Source organism: Desmodus rotundus, chromosome 3 (assembly GCF_022682495.2).
Source record: "Desmodus rotundus isolate HL8 chromosome 3, HLdesRot8A.1, whole genome shotgun sequence".
Lineage (NCBI taxonomy): Eukaryota > Metazoa > Chordata > Mammalia > Chiroptera > Phyllostomidae > Desmodus > Desmodus rotundus.
Genome location: NC_071389.1, coordinates 23,522,193 through 23,534,792, shown reverse-complemented (window position 1 = coordinate 23,534,792; position 12,600 = coordinate 23,522,193). Strand labels below are relative to the sequence as shown.

General features: G+C 53.1%; 1 protein-coding gene across 3 annotated transcripts in view; it reads left to right on the top strand.

Annotated features, from left to right (window-relative positions):
- GRIK3 (glutamate ionotropic receptor kainate type subunit 3) overlaps positions 1 to 12,600 on the top strand; it is a 207,688-nt gene that overhangs the window by 134,493 nt on the left and 60,595 nt on the right. For all 3 annotated transcript variants that reach the window (XM_053921010.1, XM_024554801.3, XM_045190843.2), the window contains 2 exons: positions 4,131 to 4,312; positions 6,585 to 6,638. In XM_053921010.1, the coding sequence (XP_053776985.1) occupies positions 4,131 to 4,312; positions 6,585 to 6,638 (236 nt within the window). The remainder of the gene's footprint in view (positions 1 to 4,130; positions 4,313 to 6,584; positions 6,639 to 12,600) is intronic.

The window sequence follows — 12,600 nt, the reverse complement described above, 5'->3', positions numbered from 1 at the left end:
AAGTGACCTTGGAAAGTCACTTAACCCATCTGGCCCTCTCTGCCCATGCATCAAGTCAAGAGCTCCAGTGTCCAGCCTGGAATGAGCCCTCCAACTCAGCTGCCTATGATTCAGTGTCAGCTCAATTGCCTCCTGATGCAGAGTGGGAATCACAGGGAGAAACAGAGAAGACATTCCCGAGTTGTTGATTTAGCTCAGGATTCTACCAGCCTCTATTGACATCCTGCTGTACCCAAAGCACCAGACAGAAGGTCCTGGAGGGCAGGGACCCCCACCCCTCTCAGCGCCCCCTGCACAAGGTCTCTGCCATTGAGGGGCATACCTGCCCAGCTCCAGGTCACCTCCAGTGTTTCTGCGCCCTGCAGATTCATTGGTGGTAACGTACCACTATGAATGATTGTCTTTGAGCCTGTGTCTGCTTCTGAGCCATGAGCTTTCTGTGCCTCCAGGGTTGAGCACAGGGCCTTGTACGATGCACATGTTTATAAAGATTTATTGAACTGAAGTCAATTGAATCAAACTGAAAATCAAGTTGAAATAAATGATAATTACATTTCATTAGGAAAGAGTGTGTTGGGCACTGGTAAGGGAGAAGAAATGAGGATGTAGTTATGCCATCTTATTTTGAAAAGTTAATCATGTTGTAGGGCAGCAGGTGTCTACCCAGAGGTCACCGGTCATTCCAGGCCACCAGAGCTAAGTGTTGAGTGACAGGTACATGAAGTCTGGGCTTGAGATGCTTGCGGAGAGGAAGTTCTGTGTCCTTGGCTAGTCTGGACTGACTTACCAGAGGACAGAGACATGAACGAGCTGGGTCTTGAGGAAGGATGGGCAGGGAGAGGAGTTGGGAGGGCATAACCAGAGTAGTGTGAACAAGGAGGAGGAGGGCTGCCTGTGCATGGCCGTCGTATCAAGAGGACAGCCTGGCTGGGAGAGAGGATCCAAGTGTGGTAGGAGCCGAAGGGACTTTTCTTAATGTGATGCATGCCTCTTATCAGGGAGGAAAATCAGTCTCAGAACCTTCCAGCGGACCACTCAGTACAGCTCACTGAACATGCCTGCTACCCAGAGCACAGTCCAGTGGGAATGGGATTGCCGCTGACTGGCTCCTCCCAATCTCAAGTCATCCCGTGGGACGGGCACATTGCCACCCCGACAAAATCATGATTCTCTTAGCATGTTAGAAGGCAGTACACCAGTTATCTTTTTGCAGTACAGATGCTGCTTGATTTATGATGGGTTTATGTCTTGATGACTTGGTCTTAGAGCTAAAAGATAGGATCTCTGATTTTGACCCCATTGCTAGCATTCTGCAAAACCTTGAGAGGGTCACTAAACGTCTCTGGGCCTCCGCTCTCTTCCTCTGTAATATTGGAACAAAAGTCCCTCATCTGCATGCTTTCTAGGACAGGGAGATGGCGACGTCAGTAATGAATGCGGAAGTGCTTTGTAAGTGAAAAGCGTGATTCCAACATGATTCACTGCAGATATTTTGAGAGAGATTGATTAGGAAAGCGGCCAGGAAGGAAAGCTCATCTCAGGCAAACAAAAGAACCTAGTCTTATGCTGGGGTTGGCCGAGACGAGCCTCTAGTCTCCTTGGGGAGCACACTCAAGGGAAGAAGGTCTGATATTTGCTGCTGGAGAATGTGGGTCACCATACATTACACGGGTCGGTGTGCTTGGTTGACAGGAAGACTCTGGTGGCCTCTGCTCCTGCATCCAAGCTGTCCCTGTCCTCATGTCCTGGGTCCCGAAAGCCCATGTGCCTACTGATGCTGTGGATGAGTCTGAAAACTGAGCAAGTGGGAGCAAAGTGTGCACTCAGGGCTTTGTGGGGTAACAGGTGTGAGTGGACAGCAACAGTCAGCCAAACTAAGAATTTCTGAGACTAGTTTGGCAGGGTTAAGTCTGGGTGTGTGTTTGGGGGGAGCTTGTGACCACTGCCTCCTCTGCTAAGGTCCACTGAGATCCTTGTCTTCTTCCCTATCAAGTCTGGTGTTAGGAGGCACTGGGCCCCTATTGATCTGGACGCTCAGGACTCCAGAGCCTTCTCCCAACCCAGCCACCTGGATCTGAGACCTTCCAGGGGGCCGGGGCTTCCTGATGCCCACGGCCATGGCAAAGCTCATGTGGGAGCTTTCTGAGAGTCTTAGATCCCAGCGTTATATTCTGTCCTCCCCAGCACCGTGAAATGAAGGACCCCAAACTGATTGCTTTCCTGACATCCAGCCCTCAGGAACAGGAATGAGAGCCTGAACAGACCCAAGCATGTGTGCCTGAAATAGCTTTGGGAACAGGGGCTCTCTGTTGGAAGGCTACTGAAATGGGCTGTCTGGATGGGAGGGAGCGCTGACAGGGTAGGGGAATCTCCATACAGGAGACACTGGAACAGTTGATTGCAAACTTAATCCAGTACAAACTAGTCTAAGAAAAAAAAGGGGGGAGGCAGATTTTGTTGGCTGCCTTAACTGGAAAGTTCTGGAATAAATTTTAGCTTCAGGTACTGTTTGATCCAGATGCTCAAATGGCTACCATTACAACTTATTTTCTCTCTGGCCTCTCTGGTTTCTGCCCTATTTGAATCTCTCTCAGGTTGTATGTGGTGACTCCCAGGTTTACCTCCTCCTTATTTGGAGTTCAGTGGACAAGGGGATACATATTACCATTTACCCTAGCACATTCTGGAAGCCACTCTGAGAAGACCAGCTGGTGGTGTCATATATCCATCACTGAGCCCATATTTAGGCCTGATTGGCCATGCTGAAGTCACATGCTGTACCTTGGGAGCCGGATTCTTCCTGGTCCTAGGGCCTCAGAGAGGAGGAAGGTTGTTCCCCAAAGGAGTACCAGAGTGCTGGGGTGGGGGGTGGAGGGGGGTCCATGCCGGCATTCAGACTCTGAGCCCTGAGGGTGAGCAAGGGGTCCAGCAGGCGGTGGAGGCAGCGGCAGTGGGTAAGGACAAGCCTAGGCCCCTGGCTTTTGGCTGGCTTAACCTCTCCCTGCAGTGGGGTTGGGGGTACAGAGAGCAGCAAGCAGGCTTGCTTCCAGGCTAGGCAGAGAGGCATCGGCAAGAATGAATCTTGAAATAGGGTCGGAAATGAACTTAATTAGACCTCTGCAAGCCATTTGTCTGTAGGAAATGACATTTAGTTTTCCCTGGAAGTCCCCAGATTAAGCGGTTTTTCAAAATGCTAAGGTGGAGGATGGATTTTTCAGTGTGGGGAGAGAAAAAAACAGTAAGTCAATCCAATTATGGAAATTTGTGGTGAGTACCCTGAAGTCCCAAGCCCTGTGCTAGGGGCTGTGGGGACGCAGCCCCTCATGTCAAGGAGTTTGGGGTGGGACCAGGGGAGTGAGATGAGGCCAGAGGGGGCTAGTGCTAAGGGAATGGCCACCGAGCTGGGCAAGGGGGAGATCTCGCCTGGACAGAATAGTAGGGGTAGGCTTCATGGAGGAGTTGGCTGCATTGAGCTGGAAGAATGGGTTAGGTTTACCGTGGAGTCTGCCCTTGGGGGTGGGGTGGGGTGCAGTGGGGGCTGGGCACAGATACCACCTACTCTTACCCAGTCCCACCTTTGGTACCGTGGAGTCTGGAGCTGCCACTTATGCCCGCATCCTGGAAGCAGGTTGCTAAGAGTGTTTGGGAAGATTATGTCCCGTGCCTCACAATGTAGCAGGGGGCAGGGGAGGAAGGGGGGTGCATCTTGTCTAGGCTCCATAAGTCTCTACAGCCATCCTGGATTGGAGAGGAGCAGGCTGTGTAGTCCGTGAGAATTCACTCTCTGTCTACGCCAACTTTTGAATATGTGTGTGTGTGTATGTATCTGTGTGCACACACACCTGTCTACATATATACACGTATATTTATCTGCCCGAGCACATGCTCTACCTCTCAACATGCATGCAAACATATGTGTGTGTGCACACATATCTCTGTGTGTGCAGGCATGTACAGCTGAGTGCACATCTGTGCCTGAGCATGCTAGTGCCTGTGTCTGGACATGTGTCGCTGTGCCCATGCACATACCTCTGTGGGCCACAGGCATGTGTGTGTACACGAGTCTGCCATGCTTATTGCTGTGTATACATGTGTGCATGCATGTCTTTTGTGCCCCCGGGGCCTCTCAGGGCTCATCCGACTGCAGGAGCTCATCATGGCCCCATCGAGGTACAACATCCGCCTGAAGATCCGCCAGCTGCCCCTCGACTCTGACGACTCGCGCCCCCTGCTCAAGGAGATGAAGCGTGGCCGGGAATTCCGCATTATCTTCGATTGCAGCCACACCATGGCTGCCCAGATCCTTAAGCAGGTGCGTGAGTGCTGGCCAGCGGGATGGGTGCTTGGGACTTGCCCACCCCCTTCCCCACCTCCCCTTCCCTAAGTACAAGTGTGATGTCAGCCACATCTTTGTGCCTCCAGTGAGCCTCTTGCTGGCTGTATGACCTTGGGTGGTCCTTGCACAGTCCAAGTTGGTATAAGGATGGAATAAGATGGTGGATGAGTGGCCGTAGCCAGGCTTGGTCCATGAAGGGTGCTGAGTAAATGCTGCTTTCTGTGCCATCTCTGTCCAGGTGGGAGGCAGGGGCCTGAAGTCACATGGGACAGGGTACTTCAGGAGGCACAGAGAGGCCTGGGGGTCTCGGAGCAGCCCCCAGAACACCTCACTGCCTCTTCCAGAGACTAATCCCCACAGCCTGCGGCACTTGGTATTACTCTCCCATAATTAGGAGGCTTATAGAGGTCCCTCAACCATCTGCTCGGCTCTGCAGTGACAGTTGGGGAGTCCCCATCCTGGTTGGGCCCCTGGTCCTGGACACAGCCCAGTGTGACATGCTGGGAATGAGAGCCAAGCTCTGCCAGACCCCTAAGAAACAAACAGACAAATTGCCTACAACCCCCTCCAAGGGTGCCACAGAGAAACCAAAATACGCTGATGGGAGCCAAAAGGCAAGGAAGTGGTCCCAGAAAGCATCCCTGGTGATTGGAGGAGGTATTCTGGGGGGTCCTGACACGTGTCACCTCGAGAGGCAGGTGGCATGTAGGGGACAGTGAAAGAGGTAGTGAGCAAAGGCTAGGAGTGATAAAAGGCCCAGGTGGTGGGGTGGGGCTCAAGTCTCGTCCTTCAGTTGGGCCCACAGGGGTGCTCGAGAGAATAGCAGCCTCTGTCTTCCCCCGAGGAAGCCCCACACCAGCCTCCTTCACATGGTGATTAAAAAGCTCGCTGGAGAATTTGAATCCTTTTGCCAAGAGCAAGTGGCCCTGGAGTCATCCCCTCCCCTATGGACGGAGTGGCCCCTACCTCACCCGGTTATGGAGGGTTCAGGGAGGTGAGGCAAGGGCCGGGTTTATCCCGGTGCTGACGCATGGCCAGCACTGGGTGTGGGGCAGCTTTAAAGTCGCTGTCCAGGAGACACCGCCCCCCAGAAATCCCTTAACCCCCACTCTCCCAGACAACGGTGTCCAGGGCATCCCTTCTCTTCCTGGCGTGTATAACAATAATAGTAACAGTTGCAACTTTGCTTTATTAAGGAGTCACCCTGAGCAAGGTATACACAGCTCCTTGTTTACTGCATCGTGGGAAGTGGGGTCGGTTATTGCGCCCAGTTGACAGATGAGGAAACTGAGGCTCAAGGGGAAAGTAATGGGCCCTAGGTCACCTAGCCTGCATGTCAGGATTTACTCCCAGGTCTGTCTGACCTGAAAACACAATTTAAAATGAAGATTCTGGGCTCAGCTAAACACTGAACTAAAGAAAGATAAGTGCACCTGCCGACCGAAGACTTCTCTGAGCTTTTAACCTGTGGATGCAGGTTGTCAGGCTCCAAGAGGGGGAGTGAATGTGTGGCATTGTCGAAGTGCACTTGACCAGTGACATTTTTCCTTCAGAGCACTTGTGGGCCCAGCCTCCTGAAGAACTCTGTAGCAAACGCATACAGCCATTGGTACTATAGATTCTAGACTTCTAACAAAATACATAAAGTGTATGTAGTGTAGATTTCAGGGTGGTGTGCAGTAATTCTACAGCAGCCACGTGGCCTGCTTTGCGGTCAGCCCTTGCTGGGAGGCTGAAGCGAAGGAGAGACCCTCCTCCTGGGCCCAGCGGGGTGGGTGGGGACAGGGCACCTGAACGCCTTTCTTCAGACCTGGGACGCTGAACTCAGTGAGTGGGGTCAGGGCCCCTGAGAAGGTATCTTGGGTTGTGCGGCAGACCCAGAGGTGCTTACTAAAAAGATGGACAGCCAGGCCCTGCCCAGCCCCGCCCAGCCCCATGGAATTCAGAATCTTTGGAGAGTGTGGCCCAAGAGTCTGCATTTTAATCTGCCCCAAGTGATTGTACTGCGCACTCCCATGTGAAATCCACTGCTGTCTGCCAGCCAGTCACAGTCACTCCTTAGAGGGGGTCTCAGAAAATATCCCACTCCAAGTGGCCAGCCTCCCCCAACCCCTTGTCAGTCTGTCCTGCCACCCAGTCCTCACCGCGGGCTGGCTGGGGGGGGGGTGGGGACTATAGGAATAGTCCTGCATATAGGAATCCCTGCTCAGGGGTCCCTGCAGGTTGCTGATGCTCTGCTCTCTTGCAGGCCATGGCCATGGGCATGATGACCGAGTACTACCACTTCATATTCACCACTCTGGTAACGTACCTCCACGTCCTGGCAGGGCTGGGGGTGGGGCTCCCTTGGAACATGGTCAGCCAGGTGGGTACAGGTGCTGCAGCTAGAGGAGATCCAGGCTGGACCTGCCTTCCCAAGGCTGTAGGTATAGCCCCCAAGTAAGGGTACAAAGATGTCTTGGTGGCCCGCCCACTTGGAGAAGTGACTAAGTGCAGGGACTCTGGAACCTGCCAGTGTGAACAGAAGCCCCTCTGCTTATTGTCTGTGAGGCCTTGGGGAAGTCATTTAACCTCCCTGCCCCAGTTTCTTCCTCTGCAAAATGGGTGTAGCAATGGCTTCTGCCTCCTAGGATGGTTGTGAGGACCCGGTGAGTGAACAAAGTAAGTGCTGAAGGCAGTTCCTGGTTCCTGTAAGAGCTATAGAAGTATTAGCTCTCACTACGCTGACCCTTGGCTCCTAGCCCACGCATGTCAGGCCTCTCGCAACAACAAGAATGGCCAGTTTGGATTCCTATAGCATCCATGTCAGAGTCTGCCCACTCACTGTCAGCCAGGCCAGCCCACCTGCAAGCTACAGATGGGTCCTGTCCAAACTCTGAGTACATTTAGGGCCATTTAAACCCATTAGGATAATTAGTTGTGGTCTGAGATCAGCAGAATAAAGAGGTCCCTGTGCCAAAGGAGCACCAACACCCAGACTCCCTACCTTGGATCCAGATGCCTTCTGACCTCATTGGGGCTTGGGGTGGACTCTTCCCACCCCAAGTGACAGCATTGCCAACCGCCCTGTTGCTGAAACAAACTCCCGCAGTCTGCATCAACCCTGCTGCTGCAGCCCTGCCGGCTTCCGACTGTCCCCTCATTCATCCAGCACCCAGCTGACTTTCCTTTCTGAGCCCTGTGCTCAGCAGAGCATCTCAAGATGACCAGCACCAAGGCCCTGCCCTCAAGGAGCTCCCATCCTGTCCAGTCAGCATCTCCATGTCCAGCTAATACAGCAGGCTTGTGCCACCACAGGCCTGGATAGTTGGCCATGGGGCACAGTGGAAGGAGAGGCCAGATGCTGAGGGCCAGTGGAGGATGGAAAATTTGAGGCAGGCTTTATCAGAAAGCAGATGCTTGGACTGGGCCTTAAAGGATCGGTGGAAGTTCACCGAGTAAAACGAGGGAGGATATGCCACATAGAGGGAACAGCATAAGCAAAGGCTAAGAGGCAGGTTAGCTCTCCAGTGGAGTGCTGGAGTGGCTCGCTCCGGCAGACTGCGAGAGCCAGTCATGTCCATCTCTTCCCAGCTCCACGTTTAGTGATACCACATAGATGGTTTGAAATTGGCCACCATGAGAGTATTCACACAGCAGAAGTTGGCAAAAACTACGAACTGGGGGGTTTTGCCCCTTCTCCCCTGAGAGCTGGTTATTCAGCATTTACCAGCGCCCCACTGCTTGGCACCCTCCCTCCACCCCTCACCCACTGCACCCCACACCCATGGCAGAGCTCAGGAGCCACCCTGCACATTCTCCTTATCCAGAGCGCAGACCTGGGGACCTGCCAGGGGGCAGGTAAGGAGGAAGGGATCCCAGAAGCTGGTGACCGAGACGAGGCACCTTCTTTCCCTAGTCCCTTCTGGATTTCTGCCCACCCAAGCTGGCTTCTCCCAGCCGTGCTGTATCCTGGAAAGTCATTGGAGGCTGGAAGATGAGGCCACCAGGACTCTATATTCCACCTCTCTTCGGAGTGGTGGGGAGCACAGAGAAGCAAGGCTGGGAAGGTGGGGTGGGTCATGATCCAGGACCCCAAAGCCCTGTCCCTGGCATGGCAGCCCTGTCCATTCCGTCCTGGGCTCCTAGAAGGCTGAGACCAGCTTCTGGGCATTAGGGGTCCCAATCAGCCTGTGTCAGTAGCGCAGCACTTTCTCCTCACACCTGTGTCCTGCTGGCTGAGCTCTCTGAGTTCTCACCACTCAGAGTTGCTGTGACGAAGCCCTGGCGTCCATGATGGGGAAATACAGGAGAGGCACCAGCGGACACTGTAGGAGCAGGCAGATGGGCAGGGACTGCGGAGGTCCACTGCAGACCAGGCCCGTCTACCCCACACACTGCTTTCCAGCACATGGGAGGGAAGCAAGCCTTGGGGCACAGATGAGGATGAGAATCCCTGCTGTGTCACGTGGGCAGTTTACTTAGCTCCCCAGGCCTCAGTGTTCTTGTCCATAAAATGGGAACAAGTAGTTGTGATGGCTCAGGGCCTCAGATCCTTCGTTTGGTCTTTTTAGGGAGTAAGGAGCAGAACGTATTCAAGACACTTCAAGTCATTAGGTGGGGGTTGGAGGTTTGAGCATCAGCCATTGGGCCACAAGAGCAGACAGGGAAGGTGGTTCTAGATCCAAAGCAACTCTGGACATAAAAGGTTGATGGTTCCGACCCTTCGCACTGAGACTCAGCCAGTCTCTCTCTCTTTTCCACTCCCCCTGTTGCTTCCTCCCCCTAGTCTTTGTCTCTGCTCCTTAATTGAAGTTTCCATCCCCAGAAACTGCAGCACAGCACAGCCGCCTTGGGCTCATCACACCCCCACTGACCATCCATTCCTCCTCTGCCACATCTCACCACGTCTTTCTCTGAGCATTGCCCCTCCCCCAGGTCACATTGCTGACTGGCCAAGCACCAGTCAATGTTTCCCACCAGGGCACTCTACAGGCATTTGGGGCTGGATAGTTCATTATTCCAGAATGTTCTGCCCAACATAAATGCCACCCCACATTTTCAAATGTCCCCTGGGTGGTGGCTGGGTCATCAGGCAGACTGTAAAAACCACGCTTGGGACAGGTGACTACTCCTCGGCCAATCAGCTGAGGTCTGTTGGCAGGAGGCGGTGTACACTGGGCTCACAGCACCCAAGATGGGAGTTCCCTTTAGAAACAGGAGGGACAAAGTTCACACATCTTATTCACCTGCCCCCGAGTATGGCCCCTCCCCCATTCTGTCCACGCAGGACCCGCCGTGAAGCCCTCTCTGTGGTTAAGCCTTGTTTGGATCCTAGCTCTAAATGCTCAGTTAAAACCATCTCCTCCTGGCCCATGCCTCACTCCAAGGCCAGAAAGAAGGGTGTCCCCTCAGGGAGCCAAGGAACAGCAGGGCCTGAAGATTCGGACTCGCAGCCCTGTAGCCCAACCTTCTAGGCAAGAGTCCAGAGAGGCAGCACCCCCATGCCCTCCCCATTAATGCCGTTGCCCAGCTAGGTCACAGTTGGAGTTCTTGGAGGGAGGAGTAGTGTCTGCTTCTCAATTTTCATTTCCTTAATTCAGTCATTCATTTACTCACTACTTAACTAATACCCTATTTAGATTCTCTCTAGGTCCTAGGTACTGAGCTAGTGCAACACAGGGGCTCCAAGCCAGGAGCTGTACTTGTATTCGTGATACTCTGGGGGGGGGGGGGGGGACAAAAACGCCTGGAGGACCAGCAGATGTGGACCTGCCGTTTACTGTGGCAGATTGGGCGAGAGAGACCGCACCCCACCTCCGGCCTTGATGCTACTTACAGGGTTGGGGAGGGGTAGTGGCAGTAGAGGGGACAGTGGAGGTTTGTGAAAATTCTACACGTTTGTGATAAACATGGGAGCCTTGAGGCACAGGGGCCTTCAAAGGGCTCAGACTTCCAGATTCAGACTGTTTGCCTCATTCCTTATGGCTGCCGGCCAGGCAGCCATCTGCTCTCTGAGGTCGTGGAGGAGCCACGTCCTGAGTTGCCCCACAGCTAGGCGCTGGGATGGGGAAGGGTGCAGAGGTGGCTTCGACACCAAGCACACCAGCTGGTAGGCTTCCTTCCATGCACAGAGGGATCAAGGGCTGGACCTGATTCACCTCTGTGTCTCCAGTACATAGTGAGTACTCAGGAGTGCCTGCCTGAATGAGTGACTACCATACAAAGTAGTGAGTGATCAGTGAAATTATCAGCGGCTGTGTCACGGTAACAGTTAAGACCGTAGACTCTGGTGCCAGTCTGTGTGCCTGAATTGTAACTGAGATTCTTGCACTTCCTCGGGCAGGTGACCGCACCTCTTTGCACCTCATCTGTAAAACCGTACAATAACAGTGCTACCCGCAGGACGGCTGTGCTGAGCGCTAAATATGTTGACATTAGTAAAGCGCTGAGAAAAGTGCTTGGCATTTAGTTCTCCGTATGAGTTAAATCGATTAATTAAATAAACTCCTGCTTGCGTTTTCTGTGTACTCAGCATACCTCATCTCATCTAAATGCAACTCTCCAAGGAAGGCATGGCTCCCCCAGTTTTACAGAAGAGTAGAAACTGAGGCTCAGAGAGGTCACTCTGCAAGAAAGGGGCAGAGCCAGCATTGCTTTTGGCCGGGAGCTGCCCAGCTCTAAGCCGGCTGCTAAAGCCTGTCATGCTGAGAGCCCACAAGAAGTCGCCTGGCTTCCTCTGGCCGAGATGGGCCAGGCCTGGTGATTGACACTAATAGAGTCGGCAAAGCCTCCACAAATCCCAGCAGCGCCCACACTTCACAGGTTCCAAAGACCTTTCTCCACATCACTGATTTTCCTCTTCACAGAGCAGAGTTTGTGTTCCCTGCTGATTGATGGGAAAGCCTGCGACCAGAGAGGTTGAGTGATCTGCCCAGAATCTCACAGCAGATCCGTGATAGAGGCCTTGGTTTCTGACTTCCGGTCTTGCTCATGGCTGTTCCAGCCCACTGCCCTTCCTCCCCACACCTCTCTGAGAGTCAAGGGAAACAGATCTTTCCAGGGATCACAGACCCTGCAATACAAATGGTTCTGCAGTAGAGCATGTTTGGGGTGGGGGTGGCTACCAGGGTGTCTGCCAGCAGCCCCCCACATGCCAGGGCACCAGCTGTGTCCTCTGGGTCCTCTCCCCCAGCCCATGGCCTTCTTCCAGCTCCAACTCCGGGACGCTCCTTCCAGCCCTGTTGGCTGAAGGGTCTCCTTGGAGATTCTGCCTCTGCCCATTGGTCAGCCATGGCTGCATTGGAAAGGAAGGCAGTGGCATTTGGCATTTATCTCCTTCCCTTTAGGAAACCCATGTCACCAACTCTTCGCCTCTAAAAAATTCTCCAAATTTGCTTCTCCCACGCAGAAGACATTTTAATTACCCCAGCTGCCATTATCTGTTCCAGCCAGCTTTGAGCCATTCCCAGATAACCCCGCGTTAATCAGCCCCAGCTGAGCCCCTGGTACATGTCATGTGTAGGTAAAAGCCTGGAGGTGAAAAAAGAATTATAATAAATTAATAGATAAGCAATCACAATTAATGCCACTTCCCAGCAATAACAGTTATATCATGGGGAAGATATTTTCATCTGTCATTCCTTAAGGCGATGTTTTCCGAGCTTCAGCTCCTACCCAGTCAGACCCATGGGGTGCTAATGAATTAGTCTATTATGTTATGCTGAATGTTTCTAAAAGGTCCCTCGTCGATACTGAATTCAGTGTGTCAACATTTGGCATGGAGAACAGCAACTTTTTGCCAAGCAGCAAGGTTGCGCGCAGTTCGCTGTGTACAGCATTTGGGGTCTCAGCCTGGGGCAGTTTGCACAGAAAAACTGGAGCTGGACAAAGAGGCCTCTTTACCAGCTCCCTGTTGTCACTGCCCTCCTGTCACAGGGACGGATGGCGCATTTGGTGCCACAAGCCCTCCGGCACTTTGCAGCTAAGCCCAGCCAGGCTTGAGGTGACAGGGAGGAAGGTGACCCTGGCACAGCCACTCTGTTGTGCTCCCTCCTGGGCTGTGTGTGATGGCTTAGTGGGCATGTCCAACCCACAGCCCAAGATGGCTATGAGTGTGGCCCAACACAACATCGTAAGTTTACTGAAAACATTCTGAGATTTTGTTGTTTTCCCTAGTGTTTGTGTATTTAATGTGCAGCCCAAGACAGTTCTTCTTCCGGTGTGGCCCAGTTTATGTGCCCAGAAAGCTACTCAGCTAAAGCTGAACCTCCCTTCCACTTTGG